Source organism: Diorhabda sublineata, chromosome 9, assembly GCF_026230105.1.
Source record: "Diorhabda sublineata isolate icDioSubl1.1 chromosome 9, icDioSubl1.1, whole genome shotgun sequence".
NCBI classification, from domain to species: Eukaryota; Metazoa; Arthropoda; class Insecta; order Coleoptera; family Chrysomelidae; genus Diorhabda; species Diorhabda sublineata.
The window spans coordinates 21,568,961-21,584,768 of NC_079482.1; the positions used below are offsets into that span (position 1 = coordinate 21,568,961).

At 31.3% G+C, this 15,808-nt stretch overlaps 1 protein-coding gene across 1 annotated transcript in view; it reads left to right on the plus strand.

The window, feature by feature from the left end:
* LOC130448704 (potassium voltage-gated channel protein eag) overlaps positions 1 to 15,808 on the plus strand; it is a 141,770-nt gene that overhangs the window by 36,513 nt on the left and 89,449 nt on the right. The window contains exon 2 of the mRNA XM_056786181.1: positions 2,826 to 3,059. Within this exon, the coding sequence (XP_056642159.1) occupies positions 2,826 to 3,059 (234 nt within the window). The remainder of the gene's footprint in view (positions 1 to 2,825; positions 3,060 to 15,808) is intronic.

Consider the following 15,808-nt stretch of genomic DNA (forward strand, 5'->3'; position numbering starts at 1 on the left):
ACGGCTGGGAATGTATTTATGATTGTTTTGTTGTCTTTTAATTCCTTCCTTCATATCATTGGAAATTTCGAAAAATAACTTCTATAAAACTAAAAATAAAATGAACACAATTGAAAAAAAAATGTATTATTTACATTTAACAAAACGTACATCATTAATTCGGTAGCTGAGCTCGGGCAGAGGAAACTGATCGATTTTTAGTTGGCAATGAAAATATGAATTGGTGCCAATATATTAAAATTTTTCTAAAAAAACAAAGGATCAGAAAAAGAACAATAAAACAAAGTAGAACAGCCTAAAAGATTATTTTGGTTAACCCTTAAAACAATCCACTGGACATTCTGAATCTGAATTTCTTATACACAAATAAAAAATATGATATTCCGAAGAGTTGACAAACAAGTAGCCTAATACAATATAAGCTTGTAATTTGGAATAAATTTAACAATTCAACCACAATTTTTTATTTCTTAAATTATTGGGACCCGTCGCTTTTTCACGGCCAATAATAACGTGTTCTGATTTAAACAGATAACATAGTCGGTGGTTTTCTTAATGGCAGTACTGTTATTTTCATGGTATCTCTTTTTACAGATGCTTTGAAAAATATCTTCAATTATTGTCGAAAAAGATATCATTGATTATGTGTTATAAAACTGTAATAGACAATAATGAAGTTTTACTAAGTATTAGATATGAATATTGAGCAAGAGCAAAAATGAAACTCACATAGATAATCAGAAAAGAATTTAAAATCTATGCAAATATCGCAAAGTACAGTGAACAATAATTTAGAAAAAATGAGAATTTAACAAGTACGCATCAAAAACTGCTCTGTATGAGCAGACTCGTATTGTAAGAAAATCTTACAATATTTTGAAGACAGAAATTTAATTAAGCTGAAATCAGTCAGAATTATGAACTGTGGATTTTTAAAGTCAATAAATTGCATTCTCACAAACTCATAATCCTACAAGGACTCATAAAAGATTATCAGAATCAATGTTTACGGATCCGTTAACAAATTATAATAAGACATTAACAATATTGTAGTACAAGAGTTGCTTGGAAAGTTACCGACCTCAACCTAAAGTTGTTGCCGCTAATCAATATAAGTCTTCTTAAACGCCTAGCTTCTGTTTGAAGATCGTATAAGTGAGTATTCTTTGAAAATGGGAAAAACTTATATAGAGTTGTCATTGAATATTTATTTTTGAAAGATAGTGCGCCTACCAAATAAAAGAAAAAACACAGCACTATAATTCACGACTATGAAATTCAGGGCAGCTGAATTGACAGTCGGGATAGTCAAAAACTGCCGCTACCAGCTGCATTATCAGAAATTGAGGCTATAATGTCTGTGGAGGCTATCGACATATCAAAAAAACGTATTTGCCATATAATGACTGAAGAATTATGGACGTGTAAACTATCCGTGCGTTGGTTTCTCACTTTGAACCGAAAGTTCATGCAAACGAATATTTCCCAGGCATTATTGATTCAATTTAAGCAAAATTAGACTGATTTTTAGCATCGACTTATAAAGTAGATCAAATTTGGATCCAACACTACATACATATATATTCAGTATCTCCATTATTGCAAAATAAAGTGAAGAAAAAAACTGCAGAAACAGGAAGTGCTTTTCCATCAGGATAACGCACCTTAGCACTCTTCAGAATTGAATGTCCGCCGTATTCTTGCATTTACGACTTTTATCTGTTTTCTCTCGATTTGTTAAATAATATCAATTAATACATCACCTACAACTAAGAACTCATTCCATCTTCATGTGTCACATCTCCCAAATAAGAAGGAACCTTCAATTGCATTATTTCTTCAATTTATTAAATCTATCTTATCGGCTGTTTCGTCCGATTTAGCCTTTTTCTTATATTCGAATACATTTCAAGAATTTTTTTGAGATTATATGATTATTTGACTCAGTTCTATTTATTTGAATATTTTGTTGGCATTTGAATATATTTTATGAATATTAAATTGTCTGCCCTATATAGACACAATCCTAAGGTATTTGGAATATGTATAAGATTAGTTCATTTTTTAGGTATTTCAGATTTTAACTTAGTGAAATATTGCAATTATGTATAGCCTTCGCCGAATTTTATAATTCCACTACAACTGGACATGATCGGTCCAGAGTCCATATCGCGGACTTGTTCTTGATGATTTATCTTAAGTTTAAGTCTCTTTTCAGAAGAAATCAGCTTATAATAAAATTTGACGTTTGACCTACTTCGGTCTTTATGACAATTTGAGTATTTAAATAAGATAAAAATAAAATCAAAACAGACTTCGGCTTTAACAAGCAAAATTAATTATTCCTTAGTTGAAGTTTGAAAAATATTGTTACGAACAGTAGCTGAACGGTGTCCTATTCCGGCCCTGTCCAACTACAATGGAATTTTAAAATTTGGTGAAGGCATATATGGCAGTATTCGTTTGACGTCTGAGTATGAACATTTTTTGATAGCAAGCCGTTTATTTACATTGATTCTTTTGAATAATTTTTTAGGGAGGTCTATTTATTTATTCGTTTTGTTTCATTTTGTTCAAAATCTAGATAATCCATTTGGGATCGGAATAAAAGTACATAATGTAGCGCAGATAGTAAATTTTAAATAAACAGTCGCAGTGAAAAGAACGAATTAGTAAAAGTAGTCGCAGATATTATTTAAGTGATATTTATAAGTAAATTATTGTTAAGTTAAGTGTATTGTATAGTGTGTGAATAAATTAAGAACATGAAAGGCAGTGTTTATTAATTCTAAGTAGATTATTGATGAAGTTCTTTTTTGTTTCAGCGGATAGTAGTTTTTTATTGGCGAACGCGCAAATAGTGGATTATCCAATTGTCTATTGCAACGAGTCCTTCTGCAAAATATCCGGTTACAATAGGGCGGAAGTGATGCAGAAGTCTTGCAGATGTGCCTTCATGTTTGGTGAACTGACCGATAAAGAGACAATCAGCAGAGTGGATCATGTGCTCGAGCACCAGCTTTACGATCAGTTCGAAATACTTTTGTACAAGAAAAATAGTAAGTATTCCATGTTGTAAGCTTAAACTCCTATTTTCAGATATTATGATTCATTTGTTATTTCTTATGTAAGTGGAGCTTAATTCTTAATTAATGTCTATGGGCTGTTATAGCAGCTTTAAGCTTTTTATCGTACACTATAATAATTGTTTATTCATAAATGCGAGGCTGAGAATGTGTGTGAAAAATGCTGAACGTCTTTTTGGATAAATTTCTTGATCACTATTTGAATATTTATCAATAATTCTAGCAATTTCATAACACCTCAATAATTTCATAAATCTTTTTAGAAAACTGAACCAGTTTCTTCAGATTCCGGATATTGTTCAGACGCACGAGTAAGATTTTCGTGGCGACTGTATTTACTATGCTATTTTGTGAATCTACCCAAAATAAGTCGGAAATTTTTCGATATCTCGCTTCGTTTTCGAGATAACGATACTTGAAGATGGAAAAATCTATTTATTATTATTTGTATTTGTTACAGGCTGTTTATAAAAGATACGATTTTAGATACGGCCTAACTGCACCAATTTAAACACATTTTTTATTTATTTATTATAGAAATGAGTTATACGTAGACATACTACTTAACCTAACCTAAATAACTAACTTTTGAAAGCATTCAGATCGTACTTTTTGCTCAAAATAGGATATTTTTACATATTTGTTTTATTTTATGAGTAATGGAAAACAACCGACAATTCTTTATGAAAAACATCAAACTACTCATGTATTCATCGTATGTTAAGTTATATTCATCACAGAGTGATGAAAGGTATCAAAAATGACTCATTTTGCTATAAAAATCTGTTTTTTTCAATATAATTTTGGATTATTAAGGTAAATAACAAGAAAATTAAATAAAAAATCTTTTGTTTATTAAATTGTTATTGATATTGAATTTGAAATGATAAAATATTCTTTTTAAAGCGAATTTTAAACTGACGTTTGGTTTTAACTTTAAGTATCGATATCTCGAAAACGAATCGAGGTATCAAAAATTTTATTCTTCATTTTCGATTTATTTTAGCCTAATTAAGCTAAATCGTGACGCCACAGAAATCGTACTCTTCCCGATTTACACAATGTTTTGATTACTCAATTGACTATCTGACACTTTCAATAATACTTCACTGTCTGGTAATTTTTGAAAATTTTCAAGGAAATTGGAGTATTTCCACATTATAAACACAAAATACATATTTCATGTTGTATAACTTCGCAAAAATTATATCAAAACATTTCTATAAACACATGATTATAATATATTTATTAACTGGGTTTACAAGAGCTAATAATGATATTAATGAAAAAAATAGACTACAAAGTCCTCATAAGCCCAGTTCTGAGTTATGAATCGGAAACTTGGACAATAGCGAAGGTTATAGATGGAAAATACCTGGACAAATTGCGAGGAGAAAATATGGCGCAGTGGGAAAAAATAACCAGTGGAGGATACGTCACAATAAACAACTTGATAACTGATAGGAAATCACAAACATGGTCAAGTACATAAGACTTTGGTGAGGCTGCGATGAATCATATGAAGGGGATCGAGAAAGACTCAATTCCATAAAATAACATAGCAAGACGTGGGAGATTGAAGCAAAGAAAATTGACTAGATGAACGAGAGAATTTCACTAGTTGCAAACTGAAAATTGGTGCATCTATCAACAAATTAAAAATTCTAGCTTGGACATGTAGATTTGAGGTTATGGAGATGTTGATAAAGTAATGATCACAAAGACAACGAGAACAGCGATGAAATATGGCCTAATGAACATATTGAAACGGAATGTAAATTAAGAATTTGAACGACACAGTAAAAAACAAGTGGATAAACAAAAAAAAGGGACAAAAAGATAAGAATAACGGAAAAAACATAATTAATAAACATTGGGTACCTATTTAAAAATAGGTATTTCATTTCAACAGAATATCATTGGTACAGTGAATGAGAGATGAATAACAAGATTTGCACGCGATATATCACCATCATCTGTATCAAATGCATAAGATAAAAGTGTGTAGTCTAGAGAAAACAAAAAGATGGATAATTGAGTAGAGATAACAATAAAGATTGTAAGTATAAAAGAGTTCGAAAGCTTGATAGGTATATATAAAAAATCAATATTGTATTGATAAACTCATCGGAATCGATGGTATCCATATGGCTTTCGTAATTCTGTGAAAGCGCAAGATTGACGTGAGAAGTATCAATTCAAATATCTGTTTCCCTTTGGTACTGAGAGGTTCATTTAAATATGAAGCGCATCAATAATTTTCCAATGATAATTCATCTTACAAAAGGGAATTTGATTTTTCTCCTAGAAAGGGTAAGACAGTTCTTCTTGTCGATAGGCATCTTCTCAATTTTTTAACCACCTGTGTTATTTGGTCGGTTTTTTTAGCCATACAGAAAATAGAAACCAGCAATTATCAGTTATACACTTATAGAAAAGCTCTCTCCGATATGGATAGATAAACATTTTTCATTTACACTGTAGCGTTTGGTTTCATTTAACTACATTATAGATTAGTTTTTACACGGTTTAGTATCTGTAGACGAAATGTAAAGCTTCCTTAACACACTAAAGACCAAAACAAATGATTTTTTGCTGTGAATTGGCGTTAAAAAGACCACGGTGGGTTTATCAACCTTCAAAGGAATAGTGACAGTTTTGTTGGGAGCTAGTGGTATAATCAACATAGACAATATGCAAAAAAATGTAAGGGAAAAACTGATTGAATCTGGTCAAAGAAAAAGTCGATTGTACTAGCAAAATGAAGGATACATACGTTCACAGTTTTCATCACGAAGCTATGAAACAAGCTACTAATTTCCATTCCATTCGTCATATTTAGTGCTGAGTGACTATATGTTGTTTCCAAATTTGAAGAAAAGTCCAGATGAAAAAAAATTTGACCCCAACAATAGGATCATCTCACTAACAAATATATACACCTACAAATCTAATTTTTTAAGACGTTGATACAGTTAAGGTAATGTTGGATAAAGTATATAAAGACTATACTATGGTAGACCAAAAGTTATTCTTTTTCCAAAACCCTGCGTGTGACTCTTTGTCATTAATTTAGATCATCAGATAGCAGACTTTCTTATTCAGTTAATATTGAGTGATAATTATTTTCACATAGATTCCTCTGTGAGTCGTGAGATGCTATATCTAAAAGATATTGTTAACTCAGTTAGGTAACGAATTGATTAGTATTGTTAACATTTTTTGTTTACTCTTTTTCCGAAATATGCTGAGATCATGTATTCATGATCTTTAACGTCATTTTTCTTTCGTATTTTTAGGTCGTTCAAAAACAACAAATGAATAATTGCGGTCTTGGTACTACTTGCCCAATTTTTTTGTCAAATACGAAACTAGTTACAGCTAAAGGTATTCATTGAGGTGGCAACGCTCAATCGAGACTACTGTTAGTATTCGTATAAATCACTCGTCAAGATTCATATATTCAACAGATCTTTCTTAATTATAGTATCTCGGGAGTATAGACCCTCTTGGATTGTTCCAGAAGCTAGTTTTCTCTTACTACTTGTTCTTTAAATGTTTTCACTGTTGTTCTGTTTCAATAAAACATTTCAAATTCTATGATGGGTTAATTCGCCTCTACATTAGTAAGTAGTTTGTACGCTATTCCATTCTTTCTAAGTAATTGTGTCCCAAAACAAATTAACATTTAAGTAACATTTATATGTCTTAGAAATCATATGATTTCAATATTCAGTTCTGTTCAGTCAGCATCTTCTTCTCTTCTACGCCAAATATGGTAATTATCATTGACTATATGACATATTTTCGAACAATATTTGTTTTCACATCAATAAAAGACAATCATCAACAAAGGAATTGGATTTAGTCTGAGTCAAGTCATAAAGGCAATTCTCGAATTCAACATGGAAATTGCTGTTTAAACAATTCATGGAATAATACCATGGAAGTAGCAAAATGTGCGAACGCTTGTTTGCTTTATCAACAGTTTTCTTTCTCTTCTCCTAAATTATCTTATTCCGTATATTTACTCAAAAAAAGAGTCTGTATAACTTTCTACATAATGGCTTGTATCCGGGATCAGGTTATGTAATAATAAAAGTGGAACTAAATGGACTCTTAATGACAAAGTTATCTCAGCAAAATGGGATTTCCTTTTTATATCATATTTTCTCAGCTTGTGAAAATGATAAAACTCTTTTTGTGAATATCGTATCAGTCTAATAATATATATTCTAGAATTTTTTAAATGAATCAACTTGTTTGAAATTAACAATAGTGTTTTATGGGTTCCATATAAAAAACATCATCTCAATTCTATCTTATTTTAGTACGAAGCTTTATTCATTTTGAGATTTTTTGATATTCCTTAATTTTCTGTAAAATACCGAGAGGATCTATATTATTTATGCTTATTATAATAAATATAGTTTAAAAAAAAACTAAAAAACACTAGTATTTTTTGTTAATTATTGGCTTAAGTTTATTCTAAAAATGATTTTTAGCTTTATAGTTTGAAGTGCTTTAAAAATGTGCTTTTCATTTTCTTCACTATATTTTTTTTCACTTTTTAGCTTCATATACTACAGAATTGTGTTTTTTTGGTTGTCCACTCTTTTCTTCAAGCTTTTTAACCATTAGTATAGTAAATCTCCAACAGAGGATGTACTGATGTAAAATTCATCTCGAACAACATAATAAAATTTAAGGTGTTAAATTCTAAAGTAATACTGATGTACGTAGTATAATAAATCTTCAACAGATGGTAGATTTATTTCGATGTACAGAGTGCAGCGATAATCTCTAGAAAACATTTGACGAAAAATGTTTTTCCACTTGGAAAGGGATTTGAACCTACGACCGGTGAATCTGGAGGTTGACGCCTTGGCCCACTCGGCTAACGAAATGGTGGGATGTATCAACAGTAATAAACCTCTTGCTCTTAGACCAAAGGTGGGTTACAAACAAGCTCAAAAATTCACATACAGTTGAAGCTAATAAACCCGTGTTAAAAAGAGAACATGCTGACGAAAGATCTTTTACTTTTTTATTTCTAGTACATCATGTTACTTGAACCCACAGTCGAGTAAAAACATTTCTGGTGAAAAATGTTTCTAGTTTCACTGGTTATTAATAGAGTCCTAATTATTTTTAATTAAAAAATGAAAGGAGTAGGATTAGGTTACGTAAGTAACTAAATCATTTCAATTTGTTTTGTGAAGAGGAATATTCAAAAGACATCCGAGCTGCTAATATTGCGAGGATACATGCGATTTTTACCTACTAAAATCCCACTACATGTTCCTCAGCAGACATGGAACCACCAGAAGGTATGACTACATCATATTGCTTAGACTTATTTTGATGTATGTACTAAATTTTTCTGTTTTTGATCTATCATTTTTGTAGAAGGAAGTTCACAAACAAGAAACAGTTGAGACAAATGACCTCATCTTCGAAGTAAGTACCTAAGAATGAGAATCAACAAAAATTACACAAAAATCTCATAAGGGGAAAATTATAATGCAGAGCAAGAGATTTAGCCGGGCATCCAAATGATAACCTACAAGACTGCGATAAAACCAGTAGTTACATATGCCGCTGAAACTATGAGACTAACAATTTAGGATATATAAGAAAATATATGACAAAATGATGATATAATGAGGAAAATTGAAGCAAAAAGAATACAATGGTACTGACACATTAAAAGGAAAAACGGCAGGGTACAAGGAAAATTACAGAATGGAGGTCAAACGAAAAAAAATTGCCAGTGAGATAAAAAAAATAGATGGGAATATGAGGTTATAAAAGATATACAAAATGTAGGAGTACGTGATTGGAGCAAACAGATGCAGGACAGAAAGAGCACAATAGTTGATGCATCAAAAATATGTGTTAAGCTGTGTAATTAAGTAGTGAATGAATCTGGACTGACAAGAATGCAGGGTCGTATATATGAATCGGGTTAAAGCGTTTCCATCTTTCTTGATATTCCCAAAGATCTTCTTCCAATCCTGTTTCTCGAATACCCTTCTCGATGATATCCTCCCTCCAACTAAATCTTGGTCTTCCTCTCTTTCTTCTTCCTCCTGGTTTCCAATTTAATATTTGTTTGGGTATGCGGTCTTCAGGCATTCTTTGGACGTGTCCGTACCATCTTACCTGATTCACCCTAACGTCTTCTGTAATCGTATGCTGCACTTTCATCATCTCCCTGATTCACTCGCTTCTTATTTTTTCACATCTTGACATTCCTGCCGCCGTAGGGTCAAAAGAGCTCAATGTAAGCGGCTTTAATTCTAAATAGAATGTATAACTTAAATGGAGAAGTGAATCATGTATATTTGAAGATTTATTACGAAACTGACGACTAACGTTCAACTCATACATACATCTTGAATATGAATCATAATTTATAAACCTCAACTTCTACCATGGATTACTCCATTATGAAAACACCTAGGAATCCATCCTCGAATTGACCGTAAGTTGTCATTATTCCATTAATTGAACTGCTTTATAATGTGAAAGTATATCGATTATATCTGTTTAGATTACATTATGAATAAAATAAGCTGAATTAGTTTACACACATATAAAAGTTTTTAGACGTGAAGGTGAGTTGAAGTTAGGTATTCTAAAAATATCCAATCCTATATCGATTTATATCCGACATCCAATTTCTCCCCCTTGTTTAATACAATTTTTTTACTATATTTGGCACATTTTTCTCTCTACATTTAGTCCATGAATTGCAGAAGAGAAGTGTAAGGCTGATATAGAATATCCGGAAAACATTAGAGTGCTTTTATGAATGAAAATATCTGTCAAGAACTCACAGTATATACTCAGGGTATTCTGAGTGAAAATTATACCCCCAATAACACTAGTTATAGGGATGTATCAGATACATTTCATTTTAAATAGTTAAAGTTTCTACGATTCTAAACTTGTTTCCAATCCCTCGAGCTTTAAGAATTATCTCTTGAACTTCTGCAAATAATTATTATCTATGCAGCTCCGTTTGTTTTTTAAAAATGATCTTTTCACGAAAACACGCTTAATTTCTCGTGATATCAAAAGTTGTTGGAAAGAAAAATGGTGTAATGTCAAAGAATTTTCCGAGCAAGGCGTCCACCTCTAATTTCTAGGTTGTGGCTACATCCTGTTAAACGTTACCTACCATTTTAAAGTAGTTAACAGCATCCTATCACGTTTATTTGTCAAATGTCTTGAAATATTTCGTTGATAAACTCCAATTACTTGGATTACTCAAACATTAATAAGTCAAATTCACATCAATAAAAAGTAGACTGTCCAAACATTAAGTTTAAAATTGTTGTTGTATGACCTTCTCTGAAAATGAAGTGAACGTTGATCCGAATAAACCTCGTTAAATTCTTGAATTATTATTATCTTATGAATACGGCATTTTTTTACAATTCGGTGAAAAATACTTTATGATAATTTAGGTGACTGACGATTTTTTTTCAACAATTGTCTGTTCTTCAATAAAGTATGTCAAACAACTACCCCATTCCTGATAGGATGCTCACAATCATATTTTTTGTTAGTTTGTATCTCAACATTTTTGAATAAAAAACTGGAATAAATAAATAACTGGAAAAAATTGAGTTATGCGGTTTTAAAGGTTGCATTTGTAACTTGAGAGATCATAAAATACTGAATATATTTACAAGATGTACAATTGAAACCAATGTTATAGTTCAGTTGGAAGTAACAATGATTAATACTCCTTATCGGCTTACGCAGAAGGCCTGAATCAATTTGATAACCGATAACAAATCGATTCTGAGGGAAGTATATTGAGGAAGCAGAATTATTTCCAATAGAGAATGATTCGTCTTGTAAAATTTTATAACATGTTGTGTACAAAGAAAAAATTAACCATTCTAACAATAAAGTTTTTCTTTCATATTTTCATGAAAAAAAGGTAATTAAGAATTGAACCTTTCGGGTCATATATTCAATGTTAAAAACCAATTTTTTACTTAAAAAGAAGTATTGGCGTTTGAAAGTGTACAAATTGAATAGCATTTTTGATTCTTAAGGCTAGCAGTTGAAATTTCAAGGTTTTGCACTCAGCATTTTTTAGCAAAAGCTTGATAATTTGATAAACAAGATAGCAATGACTGTTGGGGTTACTGCAGAAAAAGGAAAAACTTCCCCTTGCGTTAATAATTGTTATTATTGTAGGAGAAGTTTGTTAGGGTGTTATTCTCCATCACAGAAATAAAAGTATATATATAATTTACAATAATCACTGAAATTTTCGTTTGGATACATTACATCAAATCCAAACCGCTGATGCCGTCAAATGTCACACATTACATACTTTTTATCAAATATTTAAATGGAAAATGTGGAATGTAGTCCTTACGAGGGTTGATACTTAAGGATATGGCTTTATGTGTTTCATAATATTAATAAATTTTTGCAAACGTTTAAACCAATTGTCGAAGCATTCTTTCCACTCCGATTGAAGTACCTCAAAAACATGTGATTTGTACGCATCAATCGCTTCTTCAGATGTAGGAAAACGTTGACTATATAATATATTTTAGATCGGCGAGTGAATCATTGTTTCCCTGATTTTCTCGAACACTTCTGGCAATCAAATGCTTGTGTACCATTCAAAAATGACCGTTCTGCGTTGCTCTAATGAAACGGTGGCGACATGTCCAGTTATTTAAAAAAAAACCATTTGCTTAGTGCGCGAACAACTTTTGTTGGATTTAATTCATCTTGAAAGACCCACACAATCGATTTTTCTTCAGTTTCGATAATGACATGATTCGTTGCTTGTCACGAGTTAATTGGCATACTGCTGTTGGTTTAATCCATGTCGAAAGTCATAGAAAACACGGAAATCTTTGCGATTTATCTCCATTTTTGAACCAAAATGAATGTTTCAAGTATCTGTAAACCACTCAAAGAGACTTGTATGTCAACACGTTCTGAGTTCGCTCACCATTAAAAATATCAACTTTATGACAGCAATTTTAGATTTGACATACCCACAATAGCGTTGCCATATATCAAAACTTAAGTAGCAGCTCTCGTATACCAACACTGACAATCATACTCTCTGATGCTCGTTTTGATAATAAAATCTTCAGAGACTGAGGCTTTGAGGTTATCTATTCAAGTATATAAATTTCGAAAAAAAAATCAATTTCCTTGGGACACTTTAAATTAAAAATATCAAATTTGGTACACGGTATAAAACTGGGTATTAAGTAGTAGTAAGTCTCAGTATTGTGACTGGTCACTTTGCGTTGAAAATTTCACAAAATTTTTTTTATTCCCATACCATGAATAATAACTTCCTTCTCAAACATTTGTTACTATACTAATATAAATTTAAGTGGACTAACTCTCACTATTCAATATAAATTGAATTCATTAGCCTGGTGTGAATTATATTAGAGTTAATATGTTTTTCCAACAGAAAACCCTTGAATCAATAATATGAAATTAAATCAAAACATTTCTAATCCTCGAGCTCTCCCATATATCACCGCAGCTGCTGCTAAAATTGATTCATAAATTATATCGGGAATTCCTACAGGTATTGTTGAGTTAACATTTTCGAAGATTATTCCAAAAGCTGATGAATTTCTGTTTCCACAAAACGTGACATCAACTAGACGATAGATTACGAGTTGGTTCTAAACTTGTGTAAGCAAATGCAACAGATATGATTTCTCAATAAAACAAATAAAAGAATTTTGGAAAAGCTTTATTTGAATCTGAACTTCAATTGTGATAGTTTCAATAAGCTGAAGTGAAAAGAAGATTGAAATATGTAAACTTGTCAAGAAACAGAACTAGGTCAATCTATTCCTAGTATCATTTTTCTTTTGATTGTTTCAACTAATATGGTAACCAGAATTGAGAAACCATAATATGGAAACATAATATCACTATTATTTTCATGACTCTACATGATTGAATTTGCTACGGATATATTCCATATTTTCAAACCAGTCATCATATAACAGATATAAAAAAAATTCTGAGTAATATATATATATATATATATATATATATATATATATATATATATATATATGAATTTAAAAATTGTCACAAGAATTATTACAATTCAAAACCACTGACAATATTAATTATTCATTTCCCAGATGATGAATAATATAAGTATTCTAAAGTTCGGAAATATATTAGAGTGAGTACACTTTGGAATTTAATTTTGCCACAATCCCACTGAGAAAACGTTCATAATCTAGCTGGTAACGACTAATTCGTTTTTTTTTTAATTTTCCATGTGTAACTGAATTCACTTTGTATTGGCCCCATTAATCCAGTAGATTTCGAACAATGAAGTTTTGATCGATACAGAAATTTAATCATTCATAAAACGAGTGCAATGAGCAAAAACTAGGTGGCGACCTTAACCTAAAAAATCGTATTGATGTATCTCTACATCTAGAGTTATAATATTGTATTGCAGCATTGAAATTCCTTGAAAAGTCTCGTAACAATGGAAAATTAAAACGTATAATGTTCATAAAGTTTGAAATACGTGCAGAAATTGAACAGATATGAATTTTCTACCTACTTCTCATATAGTAATGGTTTTAAGAGTAAATAAATAGTTATAAAGAGATAATAGATTGTTCGGACTATAAATCATAATGCCACTAAAATGTTGGTTGGAGTGTGGATGGAAGAAAAGATAATTTATAGATGTAATTGTCGATAAAATAAGTTCTTTGTCATTTTTCACGGCAAAGTGGTCAAGGATAGTGAATTGCAAGGTCTCTTGTCCCAGAAATTCTATTTGGTAATAAAATTGTAGAACCACTGCTTAATATTTGAACAAAAATTATCCGTACATCCTCCATATCTGTTATCGTAGCTAAAGAAGTGGCTGTCATAGACCCGTCATGCCCCACTGAAAATTCTCATGTGCTTGAAAAATCCAATCAAACACCTGGACATGATGTGCATTCACCGATGATGTGGTGTACAGTTTTCTACTTCTACAAGCACTAGTGATATTTTTCGTTATTCCTATAGCAAGATGGACCATTACGTAAATACCAGCTACCAAACCTATCACACGCCTGTTCTAACGTATCAGATGATTGGTGAGACAGACCAACATGTATGTCTAAGCTTCACTCATACCAGGTGTTTCCATCTAGCTCCGTAGAATCTAATTTGGGAACAGATTTATCAGGGATCTGATAGCTAAGCTTTCGACTAAACTAAGAATAGACCACTGATGGTTTTGTTCATACAAGTTTGGAGAGTGAATCTGCTTCTTTGGTTCCTTCGTTGTCCGAGTGATGGAACAAACACACACAAGTTTAACCTTGTAATCAATTCACATCATTTTGCGCTTCAGGACAATCCTGTTTTAGCGGATTGTACTTACTTTGTGCATACGGCGTCTACTAAGTATCTTCTGACTACATTTCACTTCAGCGAATAATTCATTTTGAAAGATGATAGCGTGTAACCCAAGCGAAATAATTTAGAGGTATTGCAGAAGCCTGAACCAGCCCGGAGTCACTCGATCACTACAGCCTCTGACAATACTTCATCTACATGTTATGACTTTGGCAACAGTATCTTTATGGTGAGGAATTATGTCATCCTCAACTAAGAACAGCATATATTTTTACACTATATAGTTTCAAAAGTATTCAATGAAAGTTTATTTGAATTAGATTATTTTCTTGAAGTAATCTGAAGACAAAGCATGAACATTGTAGAATCCAACATAATTTCTTGAACAGTTATAGTTTGAAAACAAATTCGAAATGCAGAGTTAGTTTTTGGAAAAATGTTCTAAAGAGCACCTCACCTTTTTTCTAACAGTAACATCAATTTATTTCTTTATTAAGACTTATTCCTTAATTTTCAGTTGAGTTAAGTATAAAAGCTTGTTTTTAAAATATATTTTGCTCCATTTTTCAGCTATCATAACCGGGAAATTGTTTTTGTCGGTACTTTTAATTATCAACTTATCTGTTGAAATTTAAAAGACTAGAATATCAGGTCGTATTTTGAATCATTTTTCAGACTAAACTTTTTATCTAATGTTTCGACGGTACGTGGGACTAGCCTTTAATTATGAGTAATTAAGTTCTCTTCGTATATAGCGTACCATGTTAATAAATGGATTGTAATATATTTCAAATGGCAACAATCAAATTAACTACAGCAATTATCAAAAAGAATTTTTAGAGTATAATCATTAAATAAGCACGTGTAAGCTATTCAAAAGGAAATGTTTCTCTACTAATCTGTCTATACAAAAGAGGGAATAAAAATAATAAAAATTCAGTCATAAAATAAAATATATATGAAATGACGGTGTTTCACGATTTGATGAAATAGTTTTCAGTAAACTAGTCTAGTCTTGTGGTTGGTAGCTCTCAACGAACTGTACGCGGCTAAGTTTTACTACATAAACGGCTCCAACAACGAAAAGACTGTTATTTATCGCCATCTTTCGATAGTCAACATATATTTACACCACTGGTTTAGTGAACATCGTTTCTCAGGTCATGATTCTGGGAAAAAATCATTAATACTGATGATTCTGATAAGGATAATGGGAGAAAATTATTGAATTTGTTTATCTTGATCGGTTTGTGAAGTTCGGATACGAATTGTTTTCACTCTCGTGAATTCAGAAAAGTACCAAGAAAAACTATTGATCA